This window comes from Panthera tigris, chromosome A1, assembly GCF_018350195.1.
Source record: "Panthera tigris isolate Pti1 chromosome A1, P.tigris_Pti1_mat1.1, whole genome shotgun sequence".
Classification (NCBI taxonomy): domain Eukaryota; kingdom Metazoa; phylum Chordata; class Mammalia; order Carnivora; family Felidae; genus Panthera; species Panthera tigris.
Genome location: NC_056660.1, coordinates 71368148 through 71388165, shown reverse-complemented (window position 1 = coordinate 71388165; position 20018 = coordinate 71368148). Strand labels below are relative to the sequence as shown.

Genomic DNA, 20018 nt, shown 5'->3' with positions numbered 1-20018 from the left:
TTTCAATATGTCAGCAATATAAAAATTATTAAGAAAACAGGTTACATCCGTTTTTTTTTTTTGGTACTAAATCTTTGACTGAATGTGTATTTTATATTTACAGCACATCCTAATCTAGACTCACTACATTTCAAGTGTTCGGTAACCACATGTAGCTGGTGGCTACCATACTGGACAGTGGAGTTCTAGAAGCCCCTACTCTGGGCTCCACCATTTTCCAGGCTTGATCAAGTTATTTGTCTTCAGTGATCTTTTGCTCCCTGCTCTGAACTTGGGGATATAACTTCATAATCTATCCATTCTACATGGGCATTATAAAGATAAAGCATGTGAAATTTTTCTTTTTTTTTTTAATGTTTATTTTTAAGAGAGAGAGACATAGTGCAAGGGGGGAGGGTGGAGAGAGAAGGAGACACAGAATCCGAAGCAGGCTCCAAGCTCTGAGCTGTCAGCACAGAACCCAATGCAGGGCTCCAACTCCCAAACCATGAGATCATGACCTGAGCCGAAGTCGGACACTTAACCAACTGAGCCACCCAGGCACCCGTAACATGTGAAATTTTTCTAACTGTAAAATGTACAACACCCCAACACATTATCAATACCTTCTCTTTTTTGTTACTCTTCCTCAACGCCAGCCAAAATTAATATTATCTCATTTTCCTGCTCTCTTCTATCTGTTCTTCCATCCTCCCCGGTGTTAGAGTCATGCCAGAAAAGTTCCATCAAACAGAGAACCCATTTGTACCTCACAAAGGGTGTGCTTTAGTATGAAATTTCCGTGCTCAGGCAGATAGGTATTGAGTGTCCTTCTTAAAACAACTGTCACCGTCAGCATCAGGGGCTGTGCCAAGCCTAGGTGGGCTCTCAGTCACCCTGATCCATTTCCTCGAATAATGAGTGGTTTTGAGCACTAAAGATGTGTAAGTCACCGTGCTGGAGATTGAGAAGAATGCACAGATCAAAACAAAGGCAGTCATTGCTCTCATGGACATCACAGCCTGGAAAGTTTGTGTTTTGTTTTGTTTGTTTCGTTTCAAAGTTTTACGCCAGAATGTTTCATCATGATCCAAGAGGCTGGGAGGGCAGGTGTGGTTTGGGACAAGTAGACATTCATGGAACGCTCCCAAGTCAATGAGAGTTGCAGCCATAGTGAGGCAGATGGAGGAGAGACACGTATTCCTGCAATGACACAAATGAGTGGGAGGTGGCTGCGTCAGAGAGGTTCTGGAAAGTGTCCCTGCAGAAGTGACGATTGGGTTCAGCCTGTAGGATGAGGGTATGTTGGTGGCTGTCCCTGTGATGGAATGCTACGGGAGGGAAATAGTGTGCCTGGAGTAGAAGGAGCAAGGGGCACATGGCACAAGGTCTGGACGGGACTTCTCAGGACCAGGTGAAGGATGGGGGTGCTGTCACTTCCAGAATGCGAAGTGAGAAAGCCTCTATAGCAAATCTGGAACTAACATAGAAAGGGGAAGAAAGGTCCATGTTTTTAGCTTTCCCTAGACAAATATAGCCAAAAACTACTTGGTCCAAAAGAAGAGTAGGGCAGGCTTCCTAATCCTAGATGTCCCAGAGAGGACATCTCACACGGGAAAGACTAACTTGCCTATTCTGCCCGACTGCTTTTGTTCTTTCCCAAGAAGCTTCCGTCCTGGAAAAACACTCATCCTCCACTCTACTTTGCACTCTCTGTGGCCTATTGTGAAGGGAGATGCAGTATTTGTTCCCATCTAAGCTATTTCTATGCAGACACATTCATTTCCTTGTACCTCAAGGATATTCAGCGGACCCCCTTCCCGGGGGCCCATATGTGACAGTTGTCATTTGGCAAGGCGAGACTCCTTGAGAAAAGTCACACTTTGGCATCAGTTTAATGCCACAGTTGTTATTGCAGCTCTAGCTGGTGGGATCTTTGTTTCCGAGATGAAGCTTTCTTAGTCATAAAGTGCACCCAGTCATCTCTTGCTGCCGATTACACACTTGAAGAATGAGCTGGATGTGTTTCTGGGCAGGACAGACATTCTCTGCAATCAGCTTACACGAATGTGGCCGGCTGGTCTCCAAAGTCTCCGGAGACCTTCTGAGAAGAGGAAGCTGACCTCCTGCAATCTTTTCCAACTCTAGACCTTCTTTGCCAGGGTTCCTGCATTTTTGGTCTCACTTGACATCCTCATGTTGCACTGTTACCCTGAGTTTTTCTTGCTCCTCAAAGGAGCCGGTCACTATTTTATGTAAAACTTATTTTAGTTTTAAAATACAGAATTCAGCTGAGCAAAACAGAGACCGAAGTTTCATTTAAGATTTGATTTTATAGCTAATATTTATTCATGAGTTTTGGCAGTGACCTTTTCAGCACCTTTTAAAGATAAATTTCTTATAAGAATTTTCACATTTTATTAAACTAATTACTCAGTAGACTTCACAGAAGACTTAAAATGGAAACTGGAATTGTAACAAGATCTCCTGTGCACGTGGCGAGTGGCTCTCTTCTGTTTAAATTTCAGAACGCGTATACCTACATGATGGGCGCCTGCGTGATTGTTTTCCGGTTTTTCTCTATCTGTGGAAAGCATGTGAGTACGTTGTAAAGGATACTATCAACGGTTGCATATGCACAGAAGAAAGGAGCGATGCCTGATTGACTTCAGCTGTCCATCTGGGTCTTCAGGGCGTTAACTTCAGGAAGTTAACAAATTGGTAGTCATCCTAAGTCCAAATGAGCAAATATTGAATATTAAAATGAATCGGCAGCTTAGTTATCTTGTGATACATCTCCTGACATTTCTGTTCTTTTATTTCTTCTTCATATTGGCTAAATTAACTCAGTCATCAACTAAAGACAACATCTCAGGCATGAAAGCGAAAACCAATGCTCGCTCTTAATACTTCTTTATTTTTGTTGTTTCTATCTGAATAAGCTTACTTTACTGGAAAGAAAAATCATCTTTAGTGAAGATTCGTGATTCTATGACCCCAGATTTCTTTATATTCTTTGCTATTGTTCATGCATATATTCCACATATATTTTTCATTTTTTAATGTAATTTCCTTTTTCACTACTGACACTATTTCATATACGTTCCATATATTCACGTATTCAATACGTGCTATTTGATGGTATTTAGTATTTTGCCATTGGTTAGGTTTGTTTTTGTGAACATCTGTTTGTGGGAGAATCCTAAGCCTACTTGGTGGAATAGGCCAAAAATATACAGCCCTTATCATCGAGACTCGGGGAGCAAGAGTAGAGAAAATAGAAGCAAGGAATTTTAGGGAGAGACGTTTATTAATTTGGCTGAAAAGGCTGAACAGTTGGAAATACAAGTCGAATTTCTCTCTAATGTTTTTTGAATAATATTTAGATTAATACCCTTTATTAAGAACTAATTCAAAGCAATTTTAAAATGAGGGTCACTCTCGTGCCACCTGCTTACCTGTTACTTACTTCCCAGGCTCCCCATGGCTGAGTGAATTAAATATTCATTTCTGTCTCCCCACATCTCCATATAGGTAACACTAAAGATGCTTCTCCTGACGGTGGTCGTCAGCATGTACAAAAGCTTCTTTATCATAGTGGGAATGTTCCTACTGCTATTGTGTTATGCTTTTGCTGGAGTTGTTTTATTTGGTACTGTGAAGTATGGAGAGAACATTAACAGGTTGGTGTGGATTTCTCTCCCTATTCATTTATCAAGCAAACTTTTATAGTCATGAAATCAGGAATAAAAACCTGAATGACTTTTGTCTATCAAAGACAGGAGGAAGGGGAAACAATGAGTTGGAAACTAAAACAAAATGTCCAAATTTTAAATGACATTTTTCTAATTAAAAACAGTCTACACATTTAATTTAGAAACCTTGTCTCCGTAATATTACCAAAATGTAACAGGAACCCATAATTCCAAATCTACCACTACACAGGAATAACCACTTGTAATTTCCCGGTGAATTTCTATCCACCTACTGCCAAAAAACAACATATTCTTTTTTAAATTACACTTTGAACTGATTTGGGGTTTTCTTTTTTTTTTTTTTAACAAAGCAAAACATGGGAAACTATATTCCCAAAATGGTTACTATATACGAAAAGCATTTTTCAGAAATTATCTTTAATTTTGGGAAGCACTTCATAGTTTTTTAAAAAGGAATTATACAACACATTATATACAGATGTGTTTTGTTGCAGAGAGTGCTTATTTGATACATGACAGCTCTACTTTTTATAGCAAAATCCATGTGAAAGAAGGAATCAGTTTTACTTGTCAAAATTGGAACCCTTAGCCACTCAAGATGCATGGCCACAAAATGGTGGCACCATGCTAGGGTTGGGTTAGACAGCTATGCTTGAGGGCAAGTGTGAATAACAAATTAAGAAGATATAACCTTCAGACATGGTGACTTAACAACCACATCTGCTCCAAAATCTACCTGCTTTAGTGGTAATACCTTACTACTTCACGACCAACTATATTACCCACATTCTGGTTTTTCCTCCTTCATTAGGCATGCAAACTTTTCCTCAGCTGGCAAAGCCATCACCGTACTGTTCCGAATCGTCACAGGCGAAGACTGGAATAAGATTATGCATGACTGTATGGTAAACTTCTCTTCATCACTAACAGTGCATCAACTTAGAACCAAATGAAACTCTTTGCAGTGCAGTATATCAGCAGCCTTATCCTCGTCAGCATCAAGACTTTGTGTACAAAACACCTATCCTGGCTATTTAGTCCGTAAAGTTGCATCCTTTTACATTGCAGTATATGGCCATGTGCAGGAAGAATATCCAGTGAACCCAGCTTGAGCTATTGTGGTTCCATCTGGCAGATACGCATTCTGTTGGCATTGTTCTTTCCCTCCCACCTTTAACACTTTGGCAGTCAAGTACAAACAGGGGAGTTCCTCTTCTTTAATTGAATTTATTCAACAGATATTCACTGAGCGCCTGGCTTATACTGGACCATATGCTAGGAGCTCGGTGTTCCCTGATTCCAAGGCATGCTCAAGGTGCTTACGGCAAGGCCCTGAGCTACACCCTCCCTTTTCCTCCTCGTGTTCACATCTCCCTTAAAGCATCGGCTCCATCAGGAATCCTGCCCCACACTAAGACTGCAGTGACATGTTCCTACAGCACTCTGTGTTTCTCCTTTGTAGCATGTATCACAGCTATAGTGAATTACTGGCTTGATTATTCCATCTCTATTTCCTCTCTCTCAACCTCCAGAACAACACTGTCCAAAAGAAATTTCTGCCATGATGGCAATCTGCTCTGTCTAATGCAGTAGCCATATGTGGTTACTGAGCCCTTGAAATGGGACTAGTGCTCCTGAGCAACTGAATTTTAAATTTCATCAAACTGTATTTGATGTTCATTAACATACATTTACATTTTAATAGCCACATGCAGTCTGTGGCTCCCATGTATAGCTTTAGACCGTCAGCAACATGAAGGAGGGACAGACTCTATGTCTTGCTTACCTGTCTGTCTCCAACATTGGGTATAAATCCAGCACATAGTAGGAGCTAAAGAACTCTATGCATGAATGAATGGGGACAGAATTTACCAAATCAAATATAATATGAAGCAGAATTAAATAGATTCTAAATATACAACAAGCAGAGTGCTACAACTGCTTCTTCTGCGGAAGAAGGAGCTAGTCTCTCTGGCTGAAAGAAGCCAGGTTTCTCTGAGGTGACGGCATTTTATTGGGCCACTAAAGACAGGGTGGGGGGACTTTTGATAACCTGAGTCTAGTGCTCTTCTGTAAAGTCCCATAATGGTGCCCCAAGAATGAAGATTACTGGTTTCTTCTTACACAATTTGAATGTGAATTTGCTATGTATAACAAATCTTCATAAAGCTTAACCCATTAGTTAGGTCAAAGAAATTTTTTAAATGCTTTTTTTGACTTTCTGCAGCTCCCATCACAAGAACTACTTACCATTCAGGACTAGTGCAGGTGGCAGAAAGAATGTGTCTTGGAAGAAAGGGAGTTTATTTTCATTATGCTTCTAAAATGGCACTGAACTTGAGATTCCCTGAGACTGACTAGAAGTGTAGAATAAAGGAAAGATTCTTTTTGATTTTTGCCACGGATGATGTACTCAATGTACGTGGCTTTTGGGAGATTAACTTTGAAGTTTATTATGTTTTATATGGTGAGGGATAGTTCACAAACTATAGCATGTGCACAAATTCGTATTCTTCACTCTGACCCCTCCTCCCTCTCCCCCATCGCCCACAGGTCCAGCCTCCCTTTTGTACTCCAGATGAATTCACATACTGGGCAACAGACTGCGGAAATTACGCTGGGGCACTTATGTATTTCTGTTCATTTTATGTCATCATTGCCTACATCATGCTAAATCTGCTTGTAGGTAAGTGATGTTCACTGAATATGTTTTAATATCTTTAAACCCAGGTACTTAGATAATTACGTACAATTTTCAAGTAATTATCCCAGATTGCTTGGGGCGGGTATTTCATGGCATTAATTATAAATTGTTGCCTCTCGATCCAGAAGCTGAAAAGACCTTTGAAAGGCATGTTAATGACAGTTGATTGCAATTTCAAGAGTTGTCCTATTAATTATGATCATTAATTTCAAAAGAGCTCTCCTCATGGATTGAGTTGAAGAAATCTCAGAAAGGGCTACCTTTATGGCCTTGAAACATCACAGTTATGTTTCTGAAAGATACATGGTGTTCACCCAGGTGTGGGGCCACCCAGAACCCAATCTGACCTTTAAATACTGCCCTGGAACTGTCAACTAAGAGTGAAAGCCAGCTGGCATGGATATCTCCACACACAGAATGTGTGTTTATGCTCATGACCCTCATGTTTTGGAAAGGCAGGAGCTGGATAAATAGCTTAATCCAAGTGTAAGTAAGATATGCCAACTTGGAAAACACACTAAAAAACACTGTAAAAATTTGGCTTGTGATGTAGGTGATAAAATCCATTATTTATAATAGATGTTTTACTTTTTCTAAAAAATGACAGATTAGCATAATTATCTAACTTCTCCATTTTTCTTTTTTCTTTTCTTAGCCATCATTGTGGAGAACTTCTCCTTGTTTTATTCCACGGAGGAGGACCAGCTTCTAAGTTACAACGATCTTCGCCACTTTCAAATCATATGGAATATGGTGGATGATAAACGAGAGGTAGGAAAGGGGGCCATTGCTTCATGCCCACCCCCAAAGAGATTCCCTGCCCTGCCGCAGACATTTAAGTAGTCTTGCTGTCACCAGTAGACATCTATTGAATTTGGAATGGCCATTGTGAATTGTAGAAAGCCATCATTGACCGTTCAGCAAAATATGCTAGGAAGGGAGAGGGACAGAATGGTCCCCTGTCCAACCGTGGATGCCCTCTTCTTGGACATTCAGAAAGTCATCAAGGAGAGGAAACCAAGGAAGCTCTGAGGAAACCAGCCCTAGGATGAGAGCAGCAGAAGTCGTGAAGTTCAGATCACCAGAGCGATGGCGTAACACAGAGCCACAAACAGCCACACACAGCAATCCTGATTAGAAGTGCAAAGGAACTACTTAGTGGTTTCTGAAGGTTATTTTTTAAATTATTTTGGACTTATTCTTTGAATGCTTTAACCATAAAGCTTGCCCAAGATTTCCTGGAATTAGCCAAAGCAACAATATCTCATTCTCTAGCTGCTGCTGCTGCTCTTTCTTTTCCCCTTTCTTCATCCCTAGCAAATACTCAGGCCTAGTTCTGGGTGCTGGGGATACAGCAGTGAACGCAACGGAAAGTCACCCATGCTTACAGAGCTTCTATTCTAACATTGGGAGACAAACAATATGACGTGAAATAATAATAATCATTATCTCAAGAAGCTATAAGCACTTTGCGGTTGGTAATATGGTAGACACCAGTCGGACTGGACTGGAGGGCAGGCTACTTTAGCGGGGTGGCCATGACGGTCTGGCTGGGGAGGTGTTGTTAAACCCGACATCCGAAAAACAAGGAAAGTTCTACCATGGGAAAATCTACCATGGGTAGGTTCAAAAACAGTTGCAGGAAGAGTTCACAGAGGGCGTGAAGACCAAAGAGCCGGAACAAGCTAAGGAAGGGGGCATCTTGAGCTAGGCCTGCACAGTAATGCCTGGCTTTCCTCACCGCCTTTGTCCCCCTCTCCCTAACACCCCCCACTTCCGCAGTCACCAGTCTCAGGGGGGCTTTCTCTGAGACAGTGACCTGCACGTGTGGCCATCTGGCCTAGCTCTCCTATCTCCCCTTGATCCACCTGCCTCTCCAAGACCACCGCCTGCGGGAACCTGCTTTCCTTGGATGCACACATCAAAGATGGCACCATGAGTCACATGTTAAGGTGTTTCTAACTGACAGGAAAACACGGTTACCCATGTCCCTGCCTTTAGCCCAATGCCTTAATTCAAAGACAGAGCCAGGCTGGCACGGTGGATTGTGTTGCCCGTAAGGGAGCGACATGTGTTTGATATTCCAGAATCTGGAGCTGCTCTGACCAGATTCTCTTGTATGTAATTGTGCTAATAATTGGGAAGACCTGAAAAGGAGTGATCATTCCCTAGAAAAGCCATTTATAAAAAATGTTTAGAAGTTTGTAGCATCCATGCTAAGTGAAGAAGAGGATCATGTACATGTGAATGTTGTACTTTCTGCGATAATGCATTAGCAACCCACTCAGCGTGTGTTTTAGAGAAATAGATGAGCAGAGGCTGAGTCAGTGAAACAGACCAGGAGAGGAAAACCCTGGTAAAGCAAGGGCTGGGGCCAGGGAGGCAGAGAGCCTCCTAGGCTCCCAATGCTGCCAGGTTATAAGATCCCACAGAACCAGAGAAGCACCAGCGGAAAATCTAAGTGCTCGGCTTTCAATGTGGTGCTTCTCTAGTAAACACCCTCCTGACCCAGCCTCCAGGGAGGCAAACAACTTCCTTAGTTCCCAGTGCTAATTATGCTATCTTTTAAGAAAAAGATCTGGTGTCGTTTTTCTTTTTTGTGATTTTTTTTTCTGTGAAAACAGAACCCCAAGTGAATCGTTATGGCCTAAAGATGATTTACCAGTTATTGTGCTCTGCCCCCCAGGGGGTGATTCCGACTTTCCGTGTGAAGTTCCTGCTGAGGCTCCTGCGGGGGAGGCTGGAGGTGGATCTCGACAAAGACAAACTTCTGTTTAAGCACATGTGCTATGAAATGGAGAGACTGCATAATGGCGGGGACGTCACTTTCCATGATGTCCTAAGGTACGAGGGAGTTTTCACAACCCTGGGTCACAGAGCTGGAGTGAGTGCAGAAACCAAAGCTGTGACCTTGTGAAATACAACCAACAAGTGGGCTCACAGCCCAAGATGCCACACTCATTGAGATTATAAGGTGAGGCCACACTGCTCAGGCTCCACATGGCCTTTGTCGCTGTAAGGGCCGTGTCTGAGTGAGTGCCACACACAGGACGGGGGAGAAGCAGTGGCCTGACATCCCCAGAGGTGCCCCATATGACTGAGGAGATCCTGATGGGAGAGGTGAGGGGCTTTGGGGAGCACAGCTTCCCCTCGTTCTGTGAGGGAGGAGCTGGTCTGGGGGAGTTTAGTGACTAGGTGGTCCAGCTGGAGTCCAATCCAGATCTTCTCATTTGCTCCATGATTCCGCCCCCAGCTGGCTGGCAAACCACACGTTCCAGACATTCACTGAGACCCCACACAGGACAAGGAGGACGAAATTCCATAAACTGGGTGGTTGAAACAAGTGTATTGTCTCACAGTCCTAGAGGCTAGAAGCTTAAATTCAAGGGGTAGGCAAGGCTGGTTCCTTCTGAGGCTGTGAGAGGGACTCTTCCAGCCTCTTGCCAGCTCCTAGGGGTTGGCCGCCATCCCTGTAGAAACATCACCCTGATCTCTGCCCTCACCTTCACGTGTCGTTCTTCCCGCATGTGTGGGTGCGTGTGCGTGTGCGTGTGTGCTTACACATGTGTGTCCAAATCTCCCCTTTTATAAGGACACCATTCGTATCGGATTAGGGACCCACCCCAGTCCAGTATTATCTCTTCTTAATTAATCACATCTGTAGTAACCTATTTCAAAATAAGATCACATTTTGAGGTACTGGGGGTCATCACTCCAACAAAGATTTTTTAGGGGGAAAACAATTCAATCCATAACAGCTTTTTAAACAGGAATCTATAGGGGCACCTTGGTGGCTCAGTCAATTAAGCCTCCAACTTCGGCGCAGGTCATGATTTCACAGTTCGTGGGTTCGAGCCCCATGTCAGGCTCTGTGCTGACAGCTCAGAGCCTGGAGCTGGCTTCAGATTCTGTGTCTCCCTTCTCTCTGTGCCCCGCCCCCCCCCCCACTTGTGCTCCGTCTCTCTCTCTCTGTTTCTCAAAAAATGAACACACGTTAAAAAAAAATTTAAACAGGAATCCATGGATCAAATCCAGAGGTCAATGGGCTTGGAAACAATCACATCTCTATTGTCATTAATCACTCACTGAAATGCAGCATTTTCTTCAGTGATGAATGCAGGCAGCAAGCCCCACAGTGTTAATAATAACCTGCATCTCTGCCACCAGCAGAAATCATAGATATTTTCAGATGGCATCGCTGACGTGGCTGATAATTTTCAATATTCTCTATACTCACCACTGCTTCTAAATTACAGTAGTCCTTTGACCTCAGCTAGATGTTATTATTTAATGCATTAATAAAGAAGCACTTATGTTACTCTATCATCTTTTTAAAATTTTCTAAAATTAATTTCATTTCTTTTTTTATTAAAATAGAGTTGACATACAATGTTATATTAGTTTCAGGTGTACAACATAGTGATTCCACAACTGTGTATGTTATGCTGTGCTCACCATGAGAGTAGACACCATCAGTCACCATACAACACTATTACAGCATCATTGACTATATTCTTTATGCTGCACTTTTCATCCCCGTGACTTACTCATTACAAAACTGGAAGCCTGTACCCTCCCTCTCCCTTTCACCCTCTTCCCCTCCACCCTTCTGGCAACCAGCAGTTTGTTTTCTGTATTTATGGGTCTGTTTCTGCTTTGTTTTATTTTTTAGATTCCACGTGTAATTGAAATCATATGATATTTTTCTTTCTCAGTCTGACTTATTTCACTTAGCATGATACCCCCTAGCTCCATCCGTGTTGTCGCAAATGGCAAGATCTCATTCTTTTTTATGGCTGAGAAATATTCCATTGCATATATACTGTATCTTCTTTATCCGTTCTATCATCACCTTTTTAAAGAAAATAATATGAGCACTGTATTTGAATATAATTGCTTTCCTTGGTAATAAGAGATATTTTATTTTATGCATTTAAAATGTTATTCTATGAAAAGTCCCATGGGCCCCACTCTCAAAGAGGTCTGTCCGCAGGAAAAGTCATGGCCCTCTTCTAGAAGTGGCTATTTTCATCATGTGGCAAATATTTGGTGAAGGGCTGGGTATGGTGTCACACATTCAGAAGCACTCAGGTATACAGAAATATGCTTGGGACTGAAATTTGAAAATAAGAACAGGAAGGACCCGGGAGAAGTTCTCTCAAGTTTCCCAGTTTACTTCCCGCTATTCCCTTCTTCCAGGAGCAAGCCAAAGGGCAGAAAAAGAAGAGGCAGAAAATACATATGACTAGCAGAGGACGCCATCTCAGAATGTCACCAAATCTTTCCTCCTGGTGACGAATATTTTTAGGTCAAAGGGAGACACGTAGACACCCCGCTGTCATTAGCAGTTCTCATTTGGCCTCTCTGGAACACAGAGAGGCATCCGATAAGATGGACCCCGGCGAAGCCAATGGGGGCCTGGATTGCCCCTCCCTATCCCTGCAGCTCAGGAGTGATGAAAACAGTTTGGCACTGATGAGATTCTGGAGGAGGCAGGGAAGAGAGGAAGAGCAGACATATTTCCCTCCTCCAAGGAGGGAAGAGCGCTAGCAAAGAAGAGAAGGTCGGGGTGCCAGTGCTGCATGGGGAGGACTCCTGAGCACCTCCGTGCTGTGATATGGGCGGTGGAGGCAGCACTGAGTTCACAGGAGGGGCAGGCAGGGGCTGAGCGCCAACCGGGGGTCCTGTGGCAGCACCGGCAAGCACCAGGGGCAGAGGGGCTGTGTTTTTCATTGGCTGTAGACCCCTCAGCCTGGATGCAGTTGCCTTACTGCCCAGGGGCCCTGAGGCGACACATCGGTTGTGTTGGCTTCACGTGCCCCTGCCTGAACCTGTTGCGCCTAGGGCAGAATGGGAGCAAGTATTCCACCCTGACCTTTCACCCACCAGAATTAATGAGGAAGATCCAGGGGCACAAATGGGATCGACGGAGAGGGAAATGGCAGGGGCGGGGGGCAGGAAGCCTGACCCTAGCCAACCCTTACTGACCATCCCCACCTGGAACTGAAGGTGAAGGAAGTATACAGACAGAGCAGTCTTCCTTCTACAGGGAACATTCCAGAGCCTTAAGCAGCTGGTAATGTAGATCAGGGACCAGCCTAGACCTTCAGTTTTACAAACGCTTATATGGCACTTACTACTGTAAGTACCACCCGAGTATTAACTCAGTCATTTAATAAGGCGGAGACCATGACTGTCCCCATCTTACAGAGGAGGTGACATAACTAGTCCAGTGGCACAGGAACAGTACCTTGGTTGGACTGAGTGGTGTCCTCTCTGAAAGTTGAGATCTCCACCAGAGTCCCAAATGAGTCCGACCTAGAATGCTCTTGTGTGTCCCCCCCACCCCACCCCCAGCATGCTGTCCTACAGGTCGGTTGACATCCGGAAGAGCTTGCAGCTGGAGGAGCTGCTGGCCAGGGAGCAGCTGGAGTACACCATCGAGGAGGAGGTGGCCAAGCAGACCATCCGCATGTGGCTGAAAAAGTGTTTAAAGCGCATCAGAGCTGTGAGTCAACTGGCAGCATCCGGGTTTTTCTTTCCTCCTGTCAAAGGAGAAGGAGGAGGAGGGACAAAACAAAAGAGCTTCAGGAACAGCAGAATGAGATGCTCTGTGATTAGCCTCGTAGCCCCTCAACTGTGTCAGCTTCATCCCCTCGTGATGGCCACCTGGTTCGCACCTGAGCTCTCATCCAGACCCAGCTGCGCCCTCGTTAGCAGAGTCCATAAGGCGTTGCCGTGGAATCACATTTTTATAACAGAACATTGATGTTTAAAAAGCAGTTTACTGAACAAATATTTATTAAAATATTTGTGATCTCCATTTATCAAACTCAACTGTTCAAAATGCCCAAATCTCTATACGATGACTGGCAACCGAGTTTACAAAACTACTTTTAAATCGCTCCTAAAAATTCCACCATTCCATTGATAATGTTGTTTGGTCTTTAACAAAGGCCACGTCTCCTGGGAATTTAATGATCTGTCTGTTGCCTTTAGACTTATAAGCTTATAGGATTCTCTGACTCCTAAATCAATGAACATATACTGTGTTGGCATACACTGTGTTTACACTAGGCATTTCTACTAGATAATTATTTTTATGATTATGCTTTTGACTTATACTTCACACACAGATGAAAGAATCACACTAATTACTAAACATTTATATATAATACACTTTTTAAATCCTGTTTCTCAGAACAACATCAACAGCAGAAACATATCTGTTGGAGGAGAAAATGTCCCCAGGGAAACAAAAACACTCCACCCTCCTATAACAAGACAATAGTTATATCATAGCCCTGCTCACTTTGGGGACCCAACCTTCCCCCCTCCCCCGCACCACAGACCCCAAGAAGGCACAGGGAGCTGGCTCAGCACCAGACCATGTTCCCAAGTGTGTGTCAACACAGACAGGCCTGCCTCTATCCAGAATAAGACAAGAGCAGGGGTTTCACTCATCCATCCAAAGCTCTCTGCCTCTAACAACGCAGGAAGAAAGGGCAATCCATATTGGCTGAATGAGCACAGAGCAAAATAAGAAGGGAAAATATAGAACACCCAAGTTAGTGATTTAAAAATTCTGTTTTAAATACAACAGGAGCTAGCATCAATGAACATATTTATTCCCATTGTTATGCAAATAAGCGTGGGTTGGGAGGTCTCTAAGCCTGCCTTTATAGCAGTCTGATACTTAACTAGGGGAAGTAGTTAAACATCCTCACTTGGAAGTTCCTAAGAGGTCACTGAGCATACAGGTTCTTTGGAGAGGAGAGAAGGAAATGCAATTTGAGTGCTGGGGGACAGGGGGATGTTGGGTTGATTTCTCCGTTACCGAGAGAATGATCATATTTCCATAGAAACAGCAGCAGTCATGCAGCATCATCCACAGTCTGAGGGAGAGCCAACAGCAGGAGCTGAGCCGGTTCCTCAATCCCCCCAGTATCGAGACCACCCAGCCCAGTGAGGACATGAATGCTAACAGTCAGGATAATAATATGCAACCTGAGGTATGTGTATGAGGCATCCTTCCTCCAAGGATATTACGTGCATTTTTTATTTTTTATTTTTCATTTATGTATTTTTTTTTTTTAGTGTTTATTTATTTTTGAGACAGAGAGTGTGAGTCGAGGAGGGGCAGAGAGAGAGGGAGACACAGAATCTGAAGCAGACTCCAGGCTCTGAGCTGTCAGCACAGAGCCCCACACGGGGCTCAAACTCACGAACCACAAGATCATGACCTGAGTGGAGTGGTCAGATGCTTAACCGACTGAGCCACCCAGGCGCCCCACGTGCATTTTTAAAATAAAAAATAAAACAGTGCTGTTCACATAGCCATTTCAAACAAGGGACAGTATTTCTTTTTTTCCAAATGTTTATTTATTTATTTTAAGAGAGAGAGGGAAAGTGCAAGCAGGAAAGGGGTAGAAAGAGAAGAGGAGACAGAGAATCCCAAGCAGGCTCCATGCTGTCAGCACAGAGCCTGACAGGGAGCTTGAACTTATGAACCGTGAGATCATGACCTGAGCCACAATCGAGAGTCAGATGCTTAACCGACTGAGCCTCCCAGGCACCCCAAGGTGACAGTATCTCTAATTGGAAGTTTTTAAGTAAAAAAAAAAAAAAAAAAAAAAGGAACATATTGATCTAGATTATCTTTGGACCTTTACAACTTGGAATGCTTTGGGGTTATTTCAAAAGATTCTGATTCTGAGTTGTATGAATACTAAAAAAAAAGTTAATGTCTTGAACGCATTAATTCTATTGATTTTTGTCTAAAGAGTTAATATCACATCTCTACAGGTTTAACGGAGCCAAGTGATGTTACTTGACTTAGGAGAACATGGTTTGCCCGAAGCTCTGCCCTAAATGCTTTCTTCTACCAGGTCACAGGGACTTGCAGTAGAATCAGTGAAAATGTTTGTAATTGACCACCACCTTCCTTGAACAGTCAGACTCATTGAGGCTTTGTCCTCCCTTAGTTGGGCATTGGAAGAGCATATGGAATTCGGGAGGACCTTCTTCACTAGGGCAAAGCTTATTTCCATTTCCAGACTCAATGTATGTGTCCATAAAAAAGCCTGGCATGGACACCCTGGAGAACCTTGCTCTGTGACCAGCAGCTGGCGGGGGGCCTCCCCATTAGGAAGGCGCAGTTATGGACGAGCTGGAGTCGATCCAGCACTCTGAGATGAGCCCCTGGCACAGTAAGGCTTTGTGATGTGTAGCGGCCTAGTCAGGGGCCGGCAGTAAATACCGAAGCCTGTGGCTCCATGGCCCAGCGAGATGCTTCAAGGGAATTCCTTGTTCCACAGCCCAGTTTGGGGTGGGTTTCATGTTGTCGGCTCCCCAACATGTGGGAATCAACTGCCACTGACAACAGGGACTTGTGCAGGGACAGTCAGCAAAGGGCAGAGACATAGAGGCTTCATGTGTGGGGCCAAGGTAAGATCAGGACAGCCAGCCAGGCAGGGCTGATGAGGCTGGCAAAGTGATGATTGCAGAGCTGTCTATTTTTAGGTAAAAAAAAACAAAACCAAAAACAAAACAACACCAACAACAAAAAATCCATGAGGTAACCAAAAAACCAAGAGGGGATACTGAAGAGATGTGAGGTCCGAGGCACTGATAGGAAAGGGGGGGCACCAGAGACTGAGTAAAATGTGTGGAGAGTCTCAGCTCCTCTCTGACATTAGTCTTGGCTGGTATAAGCTTCATTCTCCTCTGGGGCTGTTGGAGAGTGTTGTCTGCTGAGCTCTCTTTCTGGAGCGCTAGGACTGACCTATATAGGTTGGCAAGAATATACTTTCAGGAAACTGGGCAGTCCTTGCTGCCCCGCTTCCTTCCTGGTCCATAGCTACACCCCAGGTGCAGAGGCGAGGTAGCCATGGGAGTGGAGGAGTCCTGGAGGGATACCTGGAGGAGGTGCTACCTGGAGAATTGTGCCCCCTCCCTTCACCGCGTGCAGGGGTGGCTCTCACTTTCCTGGACTCTCTGAACCCATTTTCTCTTTTCCTTTCCCCATTGCGGACTCTGGGGCTCCAGTACTATTTTTCCTATTGTGTTTTCTTTCTTTCTTAAAATAAAATAAGGGTCCATGGTGGGAGGGAGGGGAGGGTGGGTGATGGGTATTGAGGAGAGCACCTGTTGGGATGAGCACTGGGTGTTGTATGGAAACCAATCTGACAATAAATTTCATATTTAAAAAAATGAATAAACTCTAAACTCTAAAAAAAAAAATAAATAAATAATAAAATAAAATAAGGGTCCAGACTGGTGCAGAGGACAGGAGGGGAGCACAGCGTTAACAAAGAGCCAGTAACTGCTTTATTCTCCCCCATGCAGACCAGCAGCCAGCAGCAGCTTCTGAGCCCCACGCTGTCGGACAGAGGGGGCAGTCGGCAGGACTCCACAGACCCCGGAAAACCCCAAAGGAAGTTCGGGCAGTGGCGGCTGCCCTCAGGTGTGTGCCCCGAGTCCTTTCTCCATTGATTCAGGTCCTAGAGGTGTCTACACCCTGTGGGCTTTGGGTCTCGGATTTCAAATTCAAGTCTACCCCTAAAGTGATTTACAGACTCCCTTCGCTATTGCTGACACTATCTGCCCTTTTCCTTTGTAGTTTTTCTTTCTTTGTATATACTAACAAACACCTACTCACCCGTATTCCTATGACACTTATATTTGCCCAGACTGGAATGTTTTATTTTATTGTATCTTATCTTACCTTATTTAGTTTTTGTGGTCATCTCAAAGTGCAACTGGCAAGTAGCAGTTTTTCAAATGGTATCACTAGTTGTCCCTGAACAGAATTTTAAAGTCCATGATGAATGTAAAGAACCGAGAGCTGGAAGGATTTCATACTTAACATCTATGGATAGGACGTGTTTATGGGGACTTGTTTGCTTGTTACTGCTGGGACTATCACAGCTTTTCAGGAATGGCTTGCAAAGGGGTGAACAGCTCCACGTTGCTCATAGGACTTTTGTCAATTCCACAGCACCAAAACCAATAAGCCACTCAGTGTCTTCGGTCAACTTACGATTTGCAGGGCGCACAACAATGAAATCCGTAGTGTGCAAAATGAACCCCATGACCGACACGGCGTCGTGTGGCTCCGAGGTGAAGAAGTGGTGGACCCGGCAGCTGACGGTGGAGAGCGATGAAAGCAGCGATGACCTTCTGGACGTTTAGGTGGAATTAGCGCAGTGCAAGGTTTAATGGGGAGCACTGTTTTCTAGCATTTTCCTCTTATGGTCTAACATGGACCATGGACCATGGACCATGGCGAGCAGTCTATACTTAAGATATCATTTAATTCTATCTCGTCACAAGAGGTCTTTAAGTTGCTTTTTGTCCTGCCGTAGGAAGGCCTAAAACTTGGTCGGTGGCTGTTGTGTATACAGGGAGTTGTTACCGTGTGTTTGAGAAAATTTGCCTAATGGTTGCATTTGTAATATTAGAGAACTATCCCAATACCAGATGTAGATCACTCAAAGATTTCATATATCCTGTCTGTAAACTAAGGTGTATATTCATATATGCTCTTACTCAGTATTATCACCCCCTGAAAGAGTGCTAAGCCCAAAGTGGCTGATATTTATGGTATGGTAGCTATAGTCTTAGTTCCTGTTTTTCCCACTTCTACTAGAAATACTTCCCTTGGGAAAATTATTATTTATGATTGATCTGAAAAGGTCAGCACTGAGCTCATACTAAAATGATAGTAGTTTTACAAACTACAGATTCTGAATTTTTAAAAGTATAATCCTTTTCTCATGGTATTCTTAAAAATAGGCAAAAGATATTCCGAAGTCATAACAAGTCAGTTTCTGTACTCAGTCACTCTAATAAAAACTGTTGCCTGCTTCCTAGAGAATTGTGTGTGCAGGGACCAGGCAAAGAAATTGTCCCAAGGAGCAACAAGTTTAAAACAGACGTGTACGTAGATCGCTTTAGGCACGTGGTTACCTGAAGATGTTGAGTTTCTGTGAAGGCCTTTTAATAACTAAGTTTAGCAAAAAGAGTGAAACTACATGATTCAGCTTATTAAAAAAAAAAATCACGTGCGTGATGTATCATTGGCTTCATTTCTTACACAGGGTATGTTGGTTTTGCCATAAATTGGCAAAGACATTATGAGTTGATTCCAACACATCAGTGCCATGTTCAATTCAAAATGACTCCCTCCTACCAGATTCTCCTATGGAAATAATGGTAATTTTGTAAAATTGTGCTTAGAACTCACAGTTGAGGTTCCCCACAACTCAGCTGTATTTGTTCCACACACCATGTGCTCTGAGAAAGGTAAAATGCAAAGCGATTACACAGTACCTGGGCCTTATACTGGGTCAACCAAGTAGAAGCACATCCAGGCCCTTACCTACATTATTTTTGGCTGGAGATTTGCTGTTTAGATGATTTCTTTTAATGCAGCAATTATCTCAGAGTCCTTTGACACCCAGGTTGCTTTATAATCTATTTTCTCTTTTAACATCCTTAAAATAGCCAAATCCTGTCTGTATAACAAACTTAACATTGTGATGCCATCTCTTGTTTACATGACTAATTGTGACTCTAGGATAATGGGTAATTAAAGTCAGTGAAGCCAAAAGGATTTTATTTGGTTTTACGTTCAGTTGGAGTTTACTTTTTGTACATAAAGAAAATCAAATAAATACTGACTTTGTAAAAGAATTTACTCTGAGTTGATGATCATTTCCAAACCCTTCCTCGTGTGTGGAAGGAGGGAAGGGGGTTTGGGGGTGGGATCATTAGGAAGCAGGCACTTTGCAGACTCTGTATTTGAATATTCTGTCTATAATTAGTTGGCAAAAGCTCTGTCCCTGATATTCATTTCAGTTCAGTTCCTAAGCCAGAATGTTCCTTTCACGTTTGTGTCCATAAGGCTGAGTGAATACCTTCCAAGCCAACAATAAAACAGAAAAGGATCTTACGTGGCTGGGGCATGGGCCTGTACTCATGCTGCATGAAAACGAGATTTTATTTTTTGGCTCATTACACTTGAGTAATACAGCTTCATTCTCACAAAACTGCTGAGCCCTTCCTACAACGTCTGTTAACTGGTGTTGAGCAGAACATCATTGTTGTTCATTCTGCAGTGAAGCAAAGGGCCAAATAGCAATGCATTTAAAGCCATAGCACCCTACATTTTCAATTAAGTGAGACAACCAAGCAGTTCCTGTGGGACTCCTCTCTACTGTTTCCTGAAGCCAGTAGAGCAGACAGCAAGCCGAGAAGGTAAGTGCTACCCCTCTTAGATTTTTCATCAACATATAAACAGTCCAGTTATGCAGATGGGAAAACTTCGGCCACAATGTTCCCTGGTCCTTAGGGAGCCAGACACTGATACTAATCCTGTCATCATGCCACCCACTGCCTTTAATTAAAGGACGCTGTTGGTTCCAAGCACACCAGAAAGCATAAGGGGCAGAATAGTTGACACAGAGCCCCCAAGGGGAACAGACCACACATGCATTGCACATATGGCAATTCAAGGGGACTCAAAGGGAGCAGGGAGGGAGAGAATGGCCAGACCAGTGCTATTCACTCTATTCTCAGTGGTAGCTTGAGAGTAACACCCATCTTCAGCGACTGGC

At 43.5% G+C, this 20018-nt stretch overlaps 1 protein-coding gene across 1 annotated transcript in view; it reads left to right on the top strand.

The window, feature by feature from the left end:
• The window catches only part of NALCN (sodium leak channel, non-selective), a 316988-nt gene extending 297893 nt beyond the window's left edge, over positions 1-19095 (top strand). The window contains 10 exon segments of the mRNA XM_042979769.1: positions 2508-2576; positions 3514-3662; positions 4507-4600; positions 6249-6381; positions 7055-7170; positions 9086-9243; positions 12757-12907; positions 14262-14411; positions 16747-16864; positions 17399-19095. Coding sequence (XP_042835703.1) covers positions 2508-2576; positions 3514-3662; positions 4507-4600; positions 6249-6381; positions 7055-7170; positions 9086-9243; positions 12757-12907; positions 14262-14411; positions 16747-16864; positions 17399-17592 — 1332 coding nt within the window. The 3' untranslated portion in view covers positions 17593-19095.
• The last annotated feature ends 923 nt before the right edge of the window (positions 19096-20018 follow it).